The sequence below is a fragment of the Pseudorasbora parva genome, chromosome 2 (genome assembly GCF_024679245.1).
Source record: "Pseudorasbora parva isolate DD20220531a chromosome 2, ASM2467924v1, whole genome shotgun sequence".
In the NCBI taxonomy this organism is placed as follows: Eukaryota; Metazoa; Chordata; class Actinopteri; order Cypriniformes; family Gobionidae; genus Pseudorasbora; species Pseudorasbora parva.
The window spans coordinates 18265539-18279470 of record NC_090173.1 but is presented as its reverse complement, the minus strand read 5'-3'; the positions used below and the strand labels follow the sequence as shown (position 1 = coordinate 18279470).

Sequence of the window (13932 nt, the reverse complement as noted above, 5' to 3'; positions counted from 1 at the left end):
AAACGTGAGTGCAACTTTGGGCAGTTGGTGGCACTAGAGGGACTGAGTTAAAAACAACATTTGGTGACAGTTCATATCGTCCTCTATCTGTTTGCCAAATTTCATAACTTTTCGAGAGCGGAAGAAGAAAATGATGAAACATAATGCCAACGATCACAATAGGTGTCTATGCTTGGCCCATAATAATAATAATACAAAAAAAGAAACTGATTTTCTAAACCCCACCCCATCTGTTATTGGTCAGACACCCTTTCCCCAAACCTGCGCCATTGCTTGAACCTGTAAATAAAAGCACCTGCGAATCATAGACAGAAGTTCATTTTCATTTAATTCCATAATAAACAGAGCAATTCATTATAAACCATTCCTTCAATGACAGTAGGCATGATCATCGTCATCAATACGAAGTAAAAATATCACCATTTTTTTTTTTAATTTACAAGTTACAAGGACATGATGACCTGCATTTCCCCATTTATTCCATCATTAATTTGTCTTTTTCGTTCACGTCTCACCCGCTGTCACATATTTTAGCTTTAAATTACAAAATCAGTCCTCGTACCTACTCCTAACATCATACCCAATTTACAGACAAAATTAAACATTTATATACAGGAGAACAATTCAACATTAAGTTACACTTTAAAGATGTGCAAGATTAAGCAAAGTATACTGTAGAATAAAACCGAAGAATTTCCTTTCATAAAATTTCAATGTGAACTGAAATCGAGTGCTGGTAATACAGATATTCAACAGGTCTAAAACATAGAGATTACTCTACTGAACTACAGAGGGGTGTAGAAGCTATGAACCCGATTATTCCAGCAATCACCTTTACAAATAATCAGGCTCATCCCAAAATCAACGTCAACGGAAATATTCTGTGATGCTGAACGCTCTTCCCTCTGATTGTGTGGTTTCATCTTGATTCGATTTCTACTATATACATAAGTTGATCGGGGTCTTTGTCAACCCAAAGGAAAAGCATTCTGAGCAGCACGATTGGCAAATATAACTGATTCATATGACCCATGTCAGGTCCAATGAGTAATACATGCACAAAAAGAAGAAGAACTAAATCATTTCCAATCCCTTGAGTGTTTATAAGCTGCTCTGTATAAGTTCACACCGGGGAATCAGAAATTGAAGGAGGTTCTTTTGTTTTTTCCATTAAACAGTATTCCTACTCGATGCCACAATAAGCCATCAACTTTGGAAGTTACTCGCTGAACGTGTAGATCGATCTACCGCCAACAATGACAACTTGGTGGAGAATCTCACACAGAATGTCTGGGTCACATTTCAGTCCAAAATCTAGCAAAATAGTTGCGCACAATTTCAACTACCATCCATCATTCTTATTTCAACTCAGAAGCTACCATTATAATACAAACACTAATATCATGACTTATTTTCACAACACAGTAATGAGAATTTGTGGGGGGAAACGTGCTCTAGGTCAATGAAAAAAGACCAAAAACCGGCTTCTCTTTTCATTCTTTAGATTTTGAGCTGAAATATGACCTTGATATGCTCTAGATGGGTGAGATTCCCCTTGGTACTGAATAAAACTTGCACAACATAAACCTGAACGGAGTTCAGAAAGGATGAAGACAGGAGGAGAGGGGCTGTGAGGCACTGCGATGGCCCGTTCAATATACAATCCCGACAAAACTTCAGCAAAACGCCCTTATGTGCAACAATCCTTAAGCATTCCTCATGAATAGACTGCAATGGCTGCTCACTACTTTAAGACTTAATAGCATCTCGTGTCTGAAACCGCTTAGCTGCTTATATCCTGACTTTTACATCTTTTAATACAAAACATGTCGCTGAAACTATGCTTGAGGGAAAGTGGTTCGTTGTTAAGTATGAACAGTCCAAACACTGTACAAAAATATCTATGGAGACCCATACTGCTTCTATTGGACATCTAATCCATTACACAATCATATAAATAAGCATGTCACACTAGATTTCACATTTAAAAAAAATAATTAAAATCCAGTGTGTTAAAATAAAAGGCAGGTATTGTACGATTTCAATTGCACAACTGAGTTCGAGTCTATTGGCTCATTAGTGTTTAAGAGACAGTCCTCTTGTCAAGACATTTCTGAAGCAAAATGTGGACAGTGTGAAGAAATGCATATGAGCAAAAGAAAGAAAAAGTGAGGCAGGACACTTGGGAAGCACGTGAAAGTATCTAAAGCATACGTGAAGCAAAGTTTCTTCCAAATTGCACTGATGAAAAACGTTGCAAATCATATCTCATTTGCAGAACGCAGGAAGTCATCGCAGGATGCCACCAGCTCAGTCTCTGCAGTCCCCTTCATAACCTCGAATAAATGCCAACGCCGCCTGAGAAGCAATCAAAGCCTTCGAAAATATATCTGCAGCAAATATATCTGTCAGAGTTCTCCTACATGACGGTTAATCTTTCTCTCCGTCTTCACCACTTCCTGAGAAAGAAGAAGCGAGATTAAGATGTTAAGATTCCTCCCACTCCTGTTTGTCCATGTGTGGATGTGTGTGTTCAACTTACCCCCTTGTTCAATGTCGGAGTCCGTGAGGTGGGTGAGGGAGAAGCTGGCGATGCTGGCTGGGGAGATGGAGAAGCGCGTGTAGTTGGAGGGACTGTTCCAGCTCTGCTCTAGGGTGCGGTTCGCAGGAGGTGGTGACAAATACTTAGAAGCTGCCGAGGTCCCACTGGACCTACTGGCAGAATGATCACTGGCTGCTTTTGAAAGAAAATTGGGCTCTGGAGATGGGAAGTCATCATCCCATTCAAATGCACCACCTGTGAAACAAATACAAAGGTTTAAAGGGTCAGGAAACCTCCTGCTTCAGCAGCCGTAAGCTCTCAACAGTTTTGAAAAATGCTATAAAAGTGGGCGTGGTTTAGCAGCAGAGTGGAGGGGGACAAGGGGAAACTGGCTGCACATCAACGGCTTCTCATTCAGACCATTTTATTTTACTCTCATTAAAAGCATTTAAGCTTCCCACAAATGCACACTGCAAATTAGCATTAAGTTACACGTTGCGTTACAATGCATCAGTTACAATGTACACATGGTTTTGTATGCTCACCGTTACTCAAATACATATATCCTGTGACAGCTATAATTCAATGCACAATTTAATGCACATCCATTCGCAATGTGTTCTCTGCATCACAAATCTATATGAACACGCTGTTGCATAACTTTGATAACCTTTGAGGCTTCTTTTGTGGAGTTTCATGTGCCGTCTCACTTACTGTATGCGATCCCACTGTTTGAAGCGCCAGTGAGAGGAAAATAACTATCAACACGTGCTGTCATGAATTAAGCAACGCGTCTTCTCATAGGATAAAGACACAGTCTTATGAATAATTATGAGACACCGATGAGTCATCACCGTACTATAGTACGAGAAAACATCGCAGCCTATGACATTGACATGAAGACAAATTTAAGCCAGGAAGTTTCAAAGTTTGAAGCAAAAAGGTTTCAAATAAGTTTTCTCCCATTCAAAACTAACAGATGGTAACACTGTCTTCCATGATGATCAACACACAATTCTGTAAAAATCTCAGAACATTTGGTTTAGGGTTTCATGACCTTTTAAAGTTTTCAACCTGAGGCTCATAAGTCTCCTATGGGTTTGTTTAATGATAAGATTTCTGGCCTAAAGTTGAACTTCTTGGCGCCGAATGCTAAGGAAATGTTTTCTTTTTGGTTTCTGAAAAAAAAAAAGAGGCATCAAAATAGTTTCGAAAATTGGTTTCTGATTGGGCTTAGGCTAAGTAGTACTGGTTTAATGGGTTCACAGTTAAGTCATGGTCATGGAGTATCCACCACTCAGCATATTTAATCACACCCCTGACTGAACTCATTGGCTCATGAGTACTCAGTAGAGACTCCCACCCTGCGTCCCAGTGTGAATACTATCCATCACAAATAGCATCCGAGATAACAATAAGTGTTTTCCAAAGCATAGTATGTTAAAAAGGATCAAAACATCACTGAGTGGTCTACTATTTCGGGTAGGTTTTTGCTATATGCATCCATGCCCACTCTAACGGTTGATACCGCCTATAAACCACTGAGTTTTGGAGGAGGATTCAGTTCAGAAGTATAAACAATTAAAATCAATCATAGCGGATGTGTGTGAGAGCGACTATTAAGTAGAAATGCCCAGAAAAACAGATGTTATATGTTGCCCTAGACCACAAAACCAGTTATGGGGGTCAAATTTTTTACATTGAGATTTATTTAATAAGCTTTCCATTGATGTATGGTTTGTTAGGATAGGAAGATATTTGGTCAAGATACAACTATTTGAAAATCTGTAATTTGAGGGTGTGGGAAAATCAAAATATTGAGAAAATCACCTTTAAAGATGTCCAAATAAATTCCTTAGCAACGCATTTTACAACTAATAATACATTTTTTATATATTTATGGTAGAAATTTACTAAATATCTTCATGGAACATGATCTTTACTTAATATCCTAATGATTTTTGCCCAAAGAAATATAAATATTTTGACTCATACAATGTATTGTCTGCTATTGCCACAAATAAACCTGTACTTTTGTGTACTCTTGGGGGTAGTCCAGGACACACTGATGTAGACCGTAAAGAAGAAAATTAGTCATTACCTTCTTCATCGGTGGAGCTCTCCGAGTTGGTAAATCTATTGAAGTAGCTGGAGGAGGACACTGGACTGCTGAAATCAGACAATTGACTACTGGGGTCAAGTGTATGCTCACCGAGTTCCTTTGTTGGCGTTTCCTATTTGGTAAAAAAAAAAAAAAAAAATATCTGGTTGGGAATCAGGCATAGAAAAAGCATCTCTTAAAAAAAGAATTAAGTATTTAAAGAATCATTTGTATTTAAAAAGACAAAGAAAACATCTGACCTGGTCAAAAAGGTAGACAGTCACGTCATCAAAGAACGACACTCCACGTCTATTATTTCCGTCGCTGCCCTCTTCTGATGTTGCTTTAGCAGTCTGAAGGGATTTAGGTTTCAGCAGGCTTTTGAGGTTGAGGGAACTGCTGTTGTCCGAGATGATAACAGGTACCGGGTGCACAACTTCATCCTCACTGCACTCAGAGCTAGAGCTGTGTAATCGGTAGGCACGCATATCCTCATCTGAATCATCACTGTTCTCATCTTCTTCATCAGCATCCATTCCATCCTCAGTGCCATATTCCAGTGAGGATCCATCGAACTTTCCTAAATACCTCCCCTCCATATCTGGCTCTTTTTTCTTTGTTCCATCCCCAGCATATGTCCTTGTTAGCTTTGCGTGGACCCTGACGTCTGTTGAGGGCTGCGTTGAGGTAGGTGATGTTGCGGAAGGTTCTGGGGCTGACTGTGGAAGAGTTTTGTCTGCTTCGTCAACAGTCAATGGTTTATCCTGGTTCCAATCTTCCTCAGACGTGAGAACCAACTCAGGCAAAGGAGTCCTTGTAACCTGTGCATTACCATCAGTTGATTCTAAAGTAGGGCATGCAGATTCAGGGGATATATCAGACGCTGAATGCTCCTCAATAGCTTCAGTTCCTTGACCACCAGGTTCTCGATTACTTTGGAGCCAAAATGAAGCATCTCCTAGGACACTTCCACTGATATCATCACTCTTCTTATCTAGCTCCTCATTGTCTGAGAAGTAAGCAGAGTCTCTGTAGTTTCCTCCCAAGGGAACGTCACCAAGTTCTTGTTGGTGATCAACTCTACCACCATTTACCTGAACATCAGGTACACTGTCCACCTCAGACACAACAATTTCCGGTGGCTCCAGTGCTGCAGAGGCACTACTCACCATCTCATTCTCTTCAGAGGAATCCCTCAAACCAGTCTGAGAGTTCCACTCAGGTGACTCCAAGTTTTCCGTTTCATACCCACTGTCAGCAGCTTTGTATGGGGGTTGAAGCTTATTATTAACAGGATTTTCCAATGACTGTCCATGCACCACGTCCCTATGCATGTCCAAAGAATCTAATGAATCTGGCGTTTCAGCTGAATTCTCAATGGTTGGAAGAGTGGATAAGGTGCTGTCATCAAGAAGGCTGTCCTGACTTATTTGGTCAAGGCAGGAGTCTGAAACCAACAGTGATGACACGTCCTGAGTTACATGATTGTCCAGTAATGTTTCTTGATCTTGATCGATGGCTTCTGAGGGTGGAATATCATTGGCGGTTTTCTTGTCTATCTCCATTATATCACTCATTGAGTCACTACTTGTAAGACCTTCAGTACACTCACCAACAGGTGAAGTAGTAAAGCTTAGCACATCTGTGTCGATGATTCCTTTATACTGCTCATTCTCCTTTGTGGTTCCAAAGCATTCTTCAAGGCTGGGGGGTTTGGCATCTACGCACATATGTAGTGTATCTGTAGTGGCACTTTCAAGAGACTGATGACTATCAGATGGACTGTCAATAATGACCTCAACGCTCTCAGAGGTAGACTCGGAAGAGGAGTAATTCCCAGATTTCGGGGAATGCAAAGAGCCATTTGTGTCTGGCAGGTGGTTGCTACAGGTTTCTCCTGTTACTAATATATCAAAAGGCACCATAGTTTCCTTTCCTTTCAAAGGCGACAGAAAATCTTCTAAAATCGGGCTGACTAAGTCCAAGAATTCATCCTTAAGCTGCGTAGAATTCACAGCTGATTTCAAAGACTCACCTGTAAGGTTTACACTATCTGAGACATCCGTCTCAACAATGGAGCTCATGGTCTCCAGGATATTTTTCGAGTCAGGCTGTGAGAACGCAGAATTGTCTTTCATTAGGCTGTTATCTTTAAGAAAAAAGAAGTTTTCAGCCAGATTCTCAGTGTTAAGAAGCTTCATTACATCTGAACTGTCCTGATCAGGGATCTCCAGGTGAATGGCTTCTGGTCCAACCGCTAAAAAAGACTTTGGAAAACTATTACTTGCCTCTTTACCATTAGATTCATCATCAGAGTCCTTCTGCGGTACATTCATCTCTGGGAGCTCCATGAAACCTCCCCTGAATGAATGAGAATCTTCCAGTTTTGCATCTCCCTCACTGAAAATGTTTGTGTGGTAAGGGCTCTCATGTTCACTTGAGGACCATATGTGGCTGTCCTGAAGGAAAGAGTCTTTTGAGTCGATGCTCTGATGGAAGAAATCAGCATCTGTACTCGATTCATCCAATCTGACATCCTGTAAGACTACAAACTGATGCTGCTCTGAAGCGCTGGTGCCTTCAGCACCCTGACTTTCCCCCATCCCAATTTCACTCTCGTCTAGCTCCTCCAACTTAATAAAATAGTCATTCCCCGAGGATGCTTTATGTGCATCGAAAACCGGCAAGGTTTCAGGGACTCTGCCATCTTCTGCTTGCGCTACAGTGTCAGGGAAATGAGCCTGAATATCCTGCCGTGGCACTGGAAAGAACATACTGTGGTAATTCAAAGTAGTGTCCAAGGCAGAACGATTGTGGCTGTCATAGTGGTCATGCTTGGCTGCCTCCCATACATATTCAAAACTTAGTCCACGACTCGTTTCGGTGACCGTGAGTACCTCATCTGGTTCTCGGCCGTCATCAAACTGATCCAGGATGGGGAAGGAGGAATGACTGACGGTGGCTTGACGTGTGGTGGGATTGGGTTTGAGAGAGCTCCAGCGCTGCTCAAAGTCATCCTCCACATCTTTCTGACCCTGCATACGAAGGTAAGTGAGCAGGCGATGGACCTCTTCAGCAGTGGCCCTCTTGTCTGCTGGCAGCCAACAAAACTGTAGAACTTCATACCTACAGACCAAAGCATAGAGTTTAGACATTTAAAGAGAGAAACTGATCTTGATTATAAAATTAAGCATCTGTGAAGGACTAACCATCTTTCTGAGTATGGCAAGTCCAGTTGTGGCTTGAGAAGTCTGACTTGTTGATCTTTGAGCACATGGTGGAGCACTTCTCTATCTGACAAGTGAGGATACGGTTGCTTTCCACTTTCAAACAGCTCCCATAATGTCACACCCAGTGCCCTGTAAACAAAAATCTTGCTCTGTTATGAACATGTAATATTAGTATTCAATGATATTACCTATAATTCTACATTATATCAATAGCATATCCACAATAATACTGATTACATTCCAGGTAATTTATTAATGTAACAAATTAACTGTCGAAAAAATAAACAAACAAAGACACTAAAATCCATATCTATATTCAACATAAACATAAAAAGGTATGTCTGTAATAAGACCACCTAATATGCTCATGAAAAAGCTGGCTGACATCCAAGCTGTCATAAGTCAGAGTGATTTACAGATGCTAAAATAGTCAAAGACCTCTTTAAAATGTACGATCTGCCAACTGCTGTGTGAGGCCACATTACTATCGTTGTTAAACTTTTCCCTCGGCATATTTTTTATACACATCTCGAAAAGACTTGTTAGACAAGTAAACATAAGGTAGCTATCATTTTGAGTTACCTACCAAACATTGCTGGGTTTAGTCTGTTCTGACGTGATCACGCCCCCATGCAGCTCACCAATCAGCTCAGGGGCAAGCCAGCGCAGAGCCACACATTGGTCATCCTCTGTGGTGATGTAATCTTCCTGCAAGGAGACAAAAAAATGATCTAATAAAAATGTTAAAAATAAAAACATAAAAAAATAATGCCTTTTCAAATTTTACCTTAAAACTCGTAGGGCCAATGCCATAGTCTCCTACTTTGACAGTCAGGTCTGTTGTGAGATAGCAGTTCCTCAAAGCCAAATCACTGTGACAGAAAGACAGAAATTACCTAGCATGCCTTTAAAAGCATTCACATAAAACATTGTTTTCTTGTAGTGTTATGTATTGACTATACTGCCTACATAACTTATAAAAAAAAATGCATTCAAGCTGTGATGAAATCTGGAGATCTTATCTTCCGTATTGTGTCATTAAACATTTAATTTAAAATTATTAAAAATGATATGATCATATAAACAAATTAAATATGCATGGGTGAATTGTTTCCACAAAAACAATAACACGCATTTAGTAAATATGAATTAGGGTGTGAATTTAGATTTCATGTCGACTTTAAACAATAGATCTCATCCACTAATAATGTCATACAAGTGTTACTTTATCAATTACTCTGAAATCTGAAATAAGTCACTCAGTTATTTTTATTCACAATAATAATATAATAACAATAATAATAATAATATATAAATAAACATTTAAATCTTAACAGTTTATGTTTCTAAGACCCCCGGATGTCCCAAATATTAGCATAAAAGTAGTCAAATGTAAAAAGTTATATTTTTGTAGAAACATGACTTCTACATGGAAGATTTGCATATAGGTTTTACACACAAAGATATGTACGGTTAGTGACCTAATGCCACAAAATACAACAAATGGTGTTTACTAGGAAGCTTTAGATCTAGCCTTTTCTAATCTCATTTACAGCCAGCTTAAAGCAGGACTCCTAGCAACAAGATGATTCGCAAACAATCATCTTTTTTAAATTGCCTTCGTGATGATGACTAGCTACAAACCCATCACAAAGATGTCATCATCTCGCTCTATCCAATTTGAGTCCAATTAGTTTAAGTGCATGCTGACAGCGTGGACAGATAATTAAATAGCAAGAGAGTCTGTTTGTTCCTAATAGCATGCAAGAAGTAATGAGTGTGATTTGCATTGTGGTATGACCCAAAGGTTTCTGTGAACAGACTAGCAGAAGTGTCCAAGTTGCTTCATCAGAGAAAACACTGGCAAGGCAGGATAAAGTCTGAGCTTTAGGATACTTGTTGAGCCCTGCTAACAAAAACAGTTACGCTGGAGCTTTTCCCGACCCACACAGCACCAAAATACTGTTACCAGAAGGGAACAATATGCCAAAATGAGGCAGTTAGTAAGATGGGAGGACATATGAGGTCTCATTCAAACAGAAGAAGGCAGCTCTGAGCTCTGATCTTTTCTGTGTCTCTTTTACACCCTCACTTAGGAAACCGCTGACACTAGGGGATTTCTCACACAGTGCCTGCAGGGCTACTGTCATGCTCACTGAAACCACCACAAGATAAATGGACAGATATTTTAGACGCTATACTCTGGCCTTGGCAAAAGGGGCAAATACAGTGCTGTTGTCGGGGTCACAGGAAAGCAGAGCTGTGCCTTTAACCATACATGGAAAATTCACTTCAGGGTTCAGGGTTATTATTGTTCACTAAAACTACTTGGAAAAAACATATCAATTGAAATATGTTTTTTTTTTTAATAGCATCATTTGTCCTTTTCCTTTAGTTGACAAAAACTAATAAATAAAAATATAAATACTACATAAAATACAATTTAAAACAATTTTTAAAAAAGGCAATCACACAACAACAAAAAAATGCAATTAAATTAAATTAAATTATTAAAACACAACTGAAATGAAAAACACCATGACTGAGCTATTTGCCAGAACTCAGAGGGTTAAAATTATTTCAGAGAATAGTTCTGAGTTTATAGTAAACAGCTTATAACCACTTTTTTATAGCACCACCTAATGTTGGGTGGTGTCTGCGCGCTTGCCCGAGTAGTGGGCAGGAATTGAGGTCATTATACAGAGAGTCTCTGCACTTTTCTGTTTTGACACCCGGATACTTTAGGGCAGGGGTGCCTGATCCTCTTCGAGTAGATCATTCTTCCTGTAAAGATCAGCTCCAATTGAAGCAGCTAATAAAAATAATTGTAACACTTTAGTATGGGGAACACATATTCACTATTAACTACGACTTTTGCCTCAATAAACTCCTTATTTACTGCTTATTAATAGTAAGTAAGGTAGCTTTTGTAGCATTTAAGTGTAGGTATTAGGTAGGATTAAGGGATGTAGAATAAGGTCATGTAGACTAAGGCATTAACATGTGCTTTATAAGTACTAATAAACAGACAATATCCTAATAATATGCATGCTAATAAGCAACTAGTTAGTAGTTAATAACTGAACCTTAAAATAAAGTGTTACCGAAATAATTAGACAGGCGTGTTTGATCAAGTTTGGAACTAAACTCTACAACTCCGGAAACCCCTGCTTTAGGGCATGAAAATCATAAAAATAAGAAATAAAAGGGTTCCTTTACTGCTCCTTAAATTCTCAGACCCCAAAAAACTAGACCAATGACTGCACACGGGGTTCAGCAGGCCTTAAGCGCACAAGCGGTCTAAAGAAAGTTGCTTTTAGACACGCAAGGCAGCTGAAATGGCTAAATTTCCCAAGATACCACTGCTCTTTGGGCTCTGTGCCATTCCAGACAACAAGCTCGTGTAGATGCCAGCAGTGGGAGTGTCAAACAGCGTTTTGCAGTAAATCACCTCTGCAACCAAAAATCCAAGTATTTTCATGACGGCCACAACAGCAGCCTGGAATCTCCGTGCCTCCTTTGGAGTTGTAGCCCAGACGACCCCTCCCACTCCCCACACCCCATACGAGGGGATCCTCTTACGCTCAAACCGCAGAATCATCATATCCCGGCGGCGGAGGACAGCCAACACCCCCCATAATCCAGGGGAGCTGTGCAATCAGACACCTTTCAGCATATTCTGAGCATGCGGGAGGGTAAAGACACGCTCAGCAAGGCAAGACACCCTAGATAACTCAGCCTTCCACCAGAAGACTAGAAGGGGAAGAATGAAAGTGCAACGTTGCCTTTCACAGTGTCATGGCCTTTTTTGGAGATAAAAAAAAAAGAGTAGGGCCAGCACGGCAAAGGAAAAGCTGGACGAAAACATGCATTCAGATAGAGTGCATTAAACATCCTTATAAGATGTTCGCATAAAGGTTAAGCAGTGTCAAATCAATGAGAACTGCAATGAATAACGCAATGTATCCGCATCTAAAGCGAACTGAAGGTGATATTTGCAGGGTTAACCTGTGCAGGAAGTTGTGTTTGTGCATGTGGGTGACTCCCGCGGCGATCTCGCAGGCCATTTTCTGCAGCTGTAGCAGTTCTCCATTCCTGTGCAGCCATTCATGCTGAGAGACGTAACTCTTCAGGTCCCCCTACACACCAAAAACAAAGACACATGAGTTATAGGACGTTTAAGGCCCAACCACACAGAATCAAGTTAAGACCACAAAACCAAACAATTTGGTGAAACGTGATTATAAGCATCTTGGGAAGCTGATATGAGAGCACATATGGCATTTAGACTGAAATGAGTGTAAATCAGCCTGAACATATAACACAGCCTGCGTGTAAAAGGTAACTTGTGGAGGCGGCCACAGAGGGGCAGTATCAACTCTCTGTTCAGATGCTGTACTGCCGCCCAGGGCACTCGACCAAATAAGGGAAAGGCAGTTTAATAGTGACTACTATATGCTGTGTCACAGTAATTTAAAAATAAAAAAGCAGCAGTGAGACGGTGCAGGCAGATCAGGGCCGTTCAGCTGTGCTGGGTTTCTGGGCCCAAAGACTACAGGCCAGTTCTGCTCTTGGAGAAGACTGCAATAAATCACATTGTTAACCACAACTTGTGATTTTCTGTAAAGTGACTGGCACATAAACCCGCAGGGCAAAACATCCATAGAACTGTGTTTTGGACACTTCTGGTCCATATACAGCTTGTGTAAAAACAGTTAAGAGAAACTTAAAGTACTAAAACTGTGATATTTAAAGATCAAATTCAGTAAAAGGCTTATTGATGATGCATACAGGCAAGCAGAAGAGCCCAGAATATGAATGCAATGCGCTAAATGGACAAGTGATTCTTTAAAATGGTTTTCCATGGAAAGTCGTGCAACGGAAAAACTGCGATGTGTGTATTCTGGGTTTGTTTGCACATTGTATGCATCATTAATAAGGTGTATACTGAATTAGGTCTTATTGCATTAGTAAAAATTATTATAGTATATATTACAGTCAAACCTACATTTATTTAGATACCTTCAACATTTTCTTACATTATCACAGTTTATTCACTATAATTTAGAAAATGGCAATAAAATATGACAAGAATTAAACTGTCAAAAATTAATCTTGATAACGTGAGATAACTTTGATGGAAAGGTATGTAATAATTACAATCAACAATAAAACATGCTCAGATCAAAATGTCTGAATCATTTTGGTCCCAAACGTTTATCATTTTTACTGGTAGTCACTGTATGCAGACTTTTTAGTTATAATGTGTCACAGTTGATTTTATTTTACTCTCCTCACTTATATAAATGAACTAAAGTGTCCTGCACCCACTAGTGAAAAATGATATCTGGTGTCTGAATCATTTTTGGTTTGACTGTATATAAAAATACAAGTAAAAATTGAGTCAGAGTAAAAATAACTGCCGGGCAATGGAGGAAAACTTTGTTTTGCCCTCCTAAGGGTTGATTTAATGATAAACGTCATTTGCTAATACAATTGCACACTCAGCCTTCACTTGTGTGTCAATAAAAAACAAAACAAAAATTTGTCAGATGAATCTTTTAACTATTTCCATTATTTCAAGTCTGCACGCTCAACAACCAAGTATTATTACGTAAGTCAAGAAATGACATAGACATTGGTCTCGAGAGGATCCTGATATCTCAGACTCCTAGCGACACACAGGGCAAAGTACTCCCTTTGGAATGCTGTGGGAGAAACAGTGTTACAGCTGGCAGCCATGTAATATATGATTAACTTTCTGTAAAAAAAAAAATCAGCCAACATGTAAAGCATCTGGTGAAGGAGCTGTTGTTTGCACCTAACACAGAGCTTGGCAAACTGCCAGCAATTCTGCCTTTAACTTATCCATATTTAAAAATGATTGCCCATTATTTATGACCAGTCTATGAATGAAAGAGTATGGGAGTCAGTGAACATTCACCCAATAGGATGTTAATATAGTGAAAATCATAAGGAGAGGAAAAATGATGCACCGCCAAATGAAACTGTAGCCTATTTTTGGTACCATTAAGCTTTCTTAAGTATGATATTATGAC

The 13932-nt window shown here is 39.6% G+C and overlaps 1 protein-coding gene across 3 annotated transcripts in view; it reads right to left on the bottom strand.

Moving 5' to 3' along the window:
- Window positions 1-307: 307 nt before the first annotated feature.
- lmtk2 (lemur tyrosine kinase 2) overlaps window positions 308-13932 on the bottom strand; it is a 43789-nt gene continuing 30164 nt past the window's right edge. For all 3 annotated transcript variants that reach the window (XM_067458020.1, XM_067458029.1, XM_067458038.1), the window contains 8 exons: window positions 11882-12012; window positions 8661-8745; window positions 8460-8581; window positions 7853-8002; window positions 4904-7769; window positions 4644-4776; window positions 2543-2797; window positions 308-2459 (listed from right to left, as the gene is read on the bottom strand). In XM_067458020.1, the coding sequence (XP_067314121.1) occupies window positions 2431-2459; window positions 2543-2797; window positions 4644-4776; window positions 4904-7769; window positions 7853-8002; window positions 8460-8581; window positions 8661-8745; window positions 11882-12012 (3771 nt within the window). In that variant the 3' untranslated portion in view covers window positions 308-2430. The remainder of the gene's footprint in view (window positions 2460-2542; window positions 2798-4643; window positions 4777-4903; window positions 7770-7852; window positions 8003-8459; window positions 8582-8660; window positions 8746-11881; window positions 12013-13932) is intronic.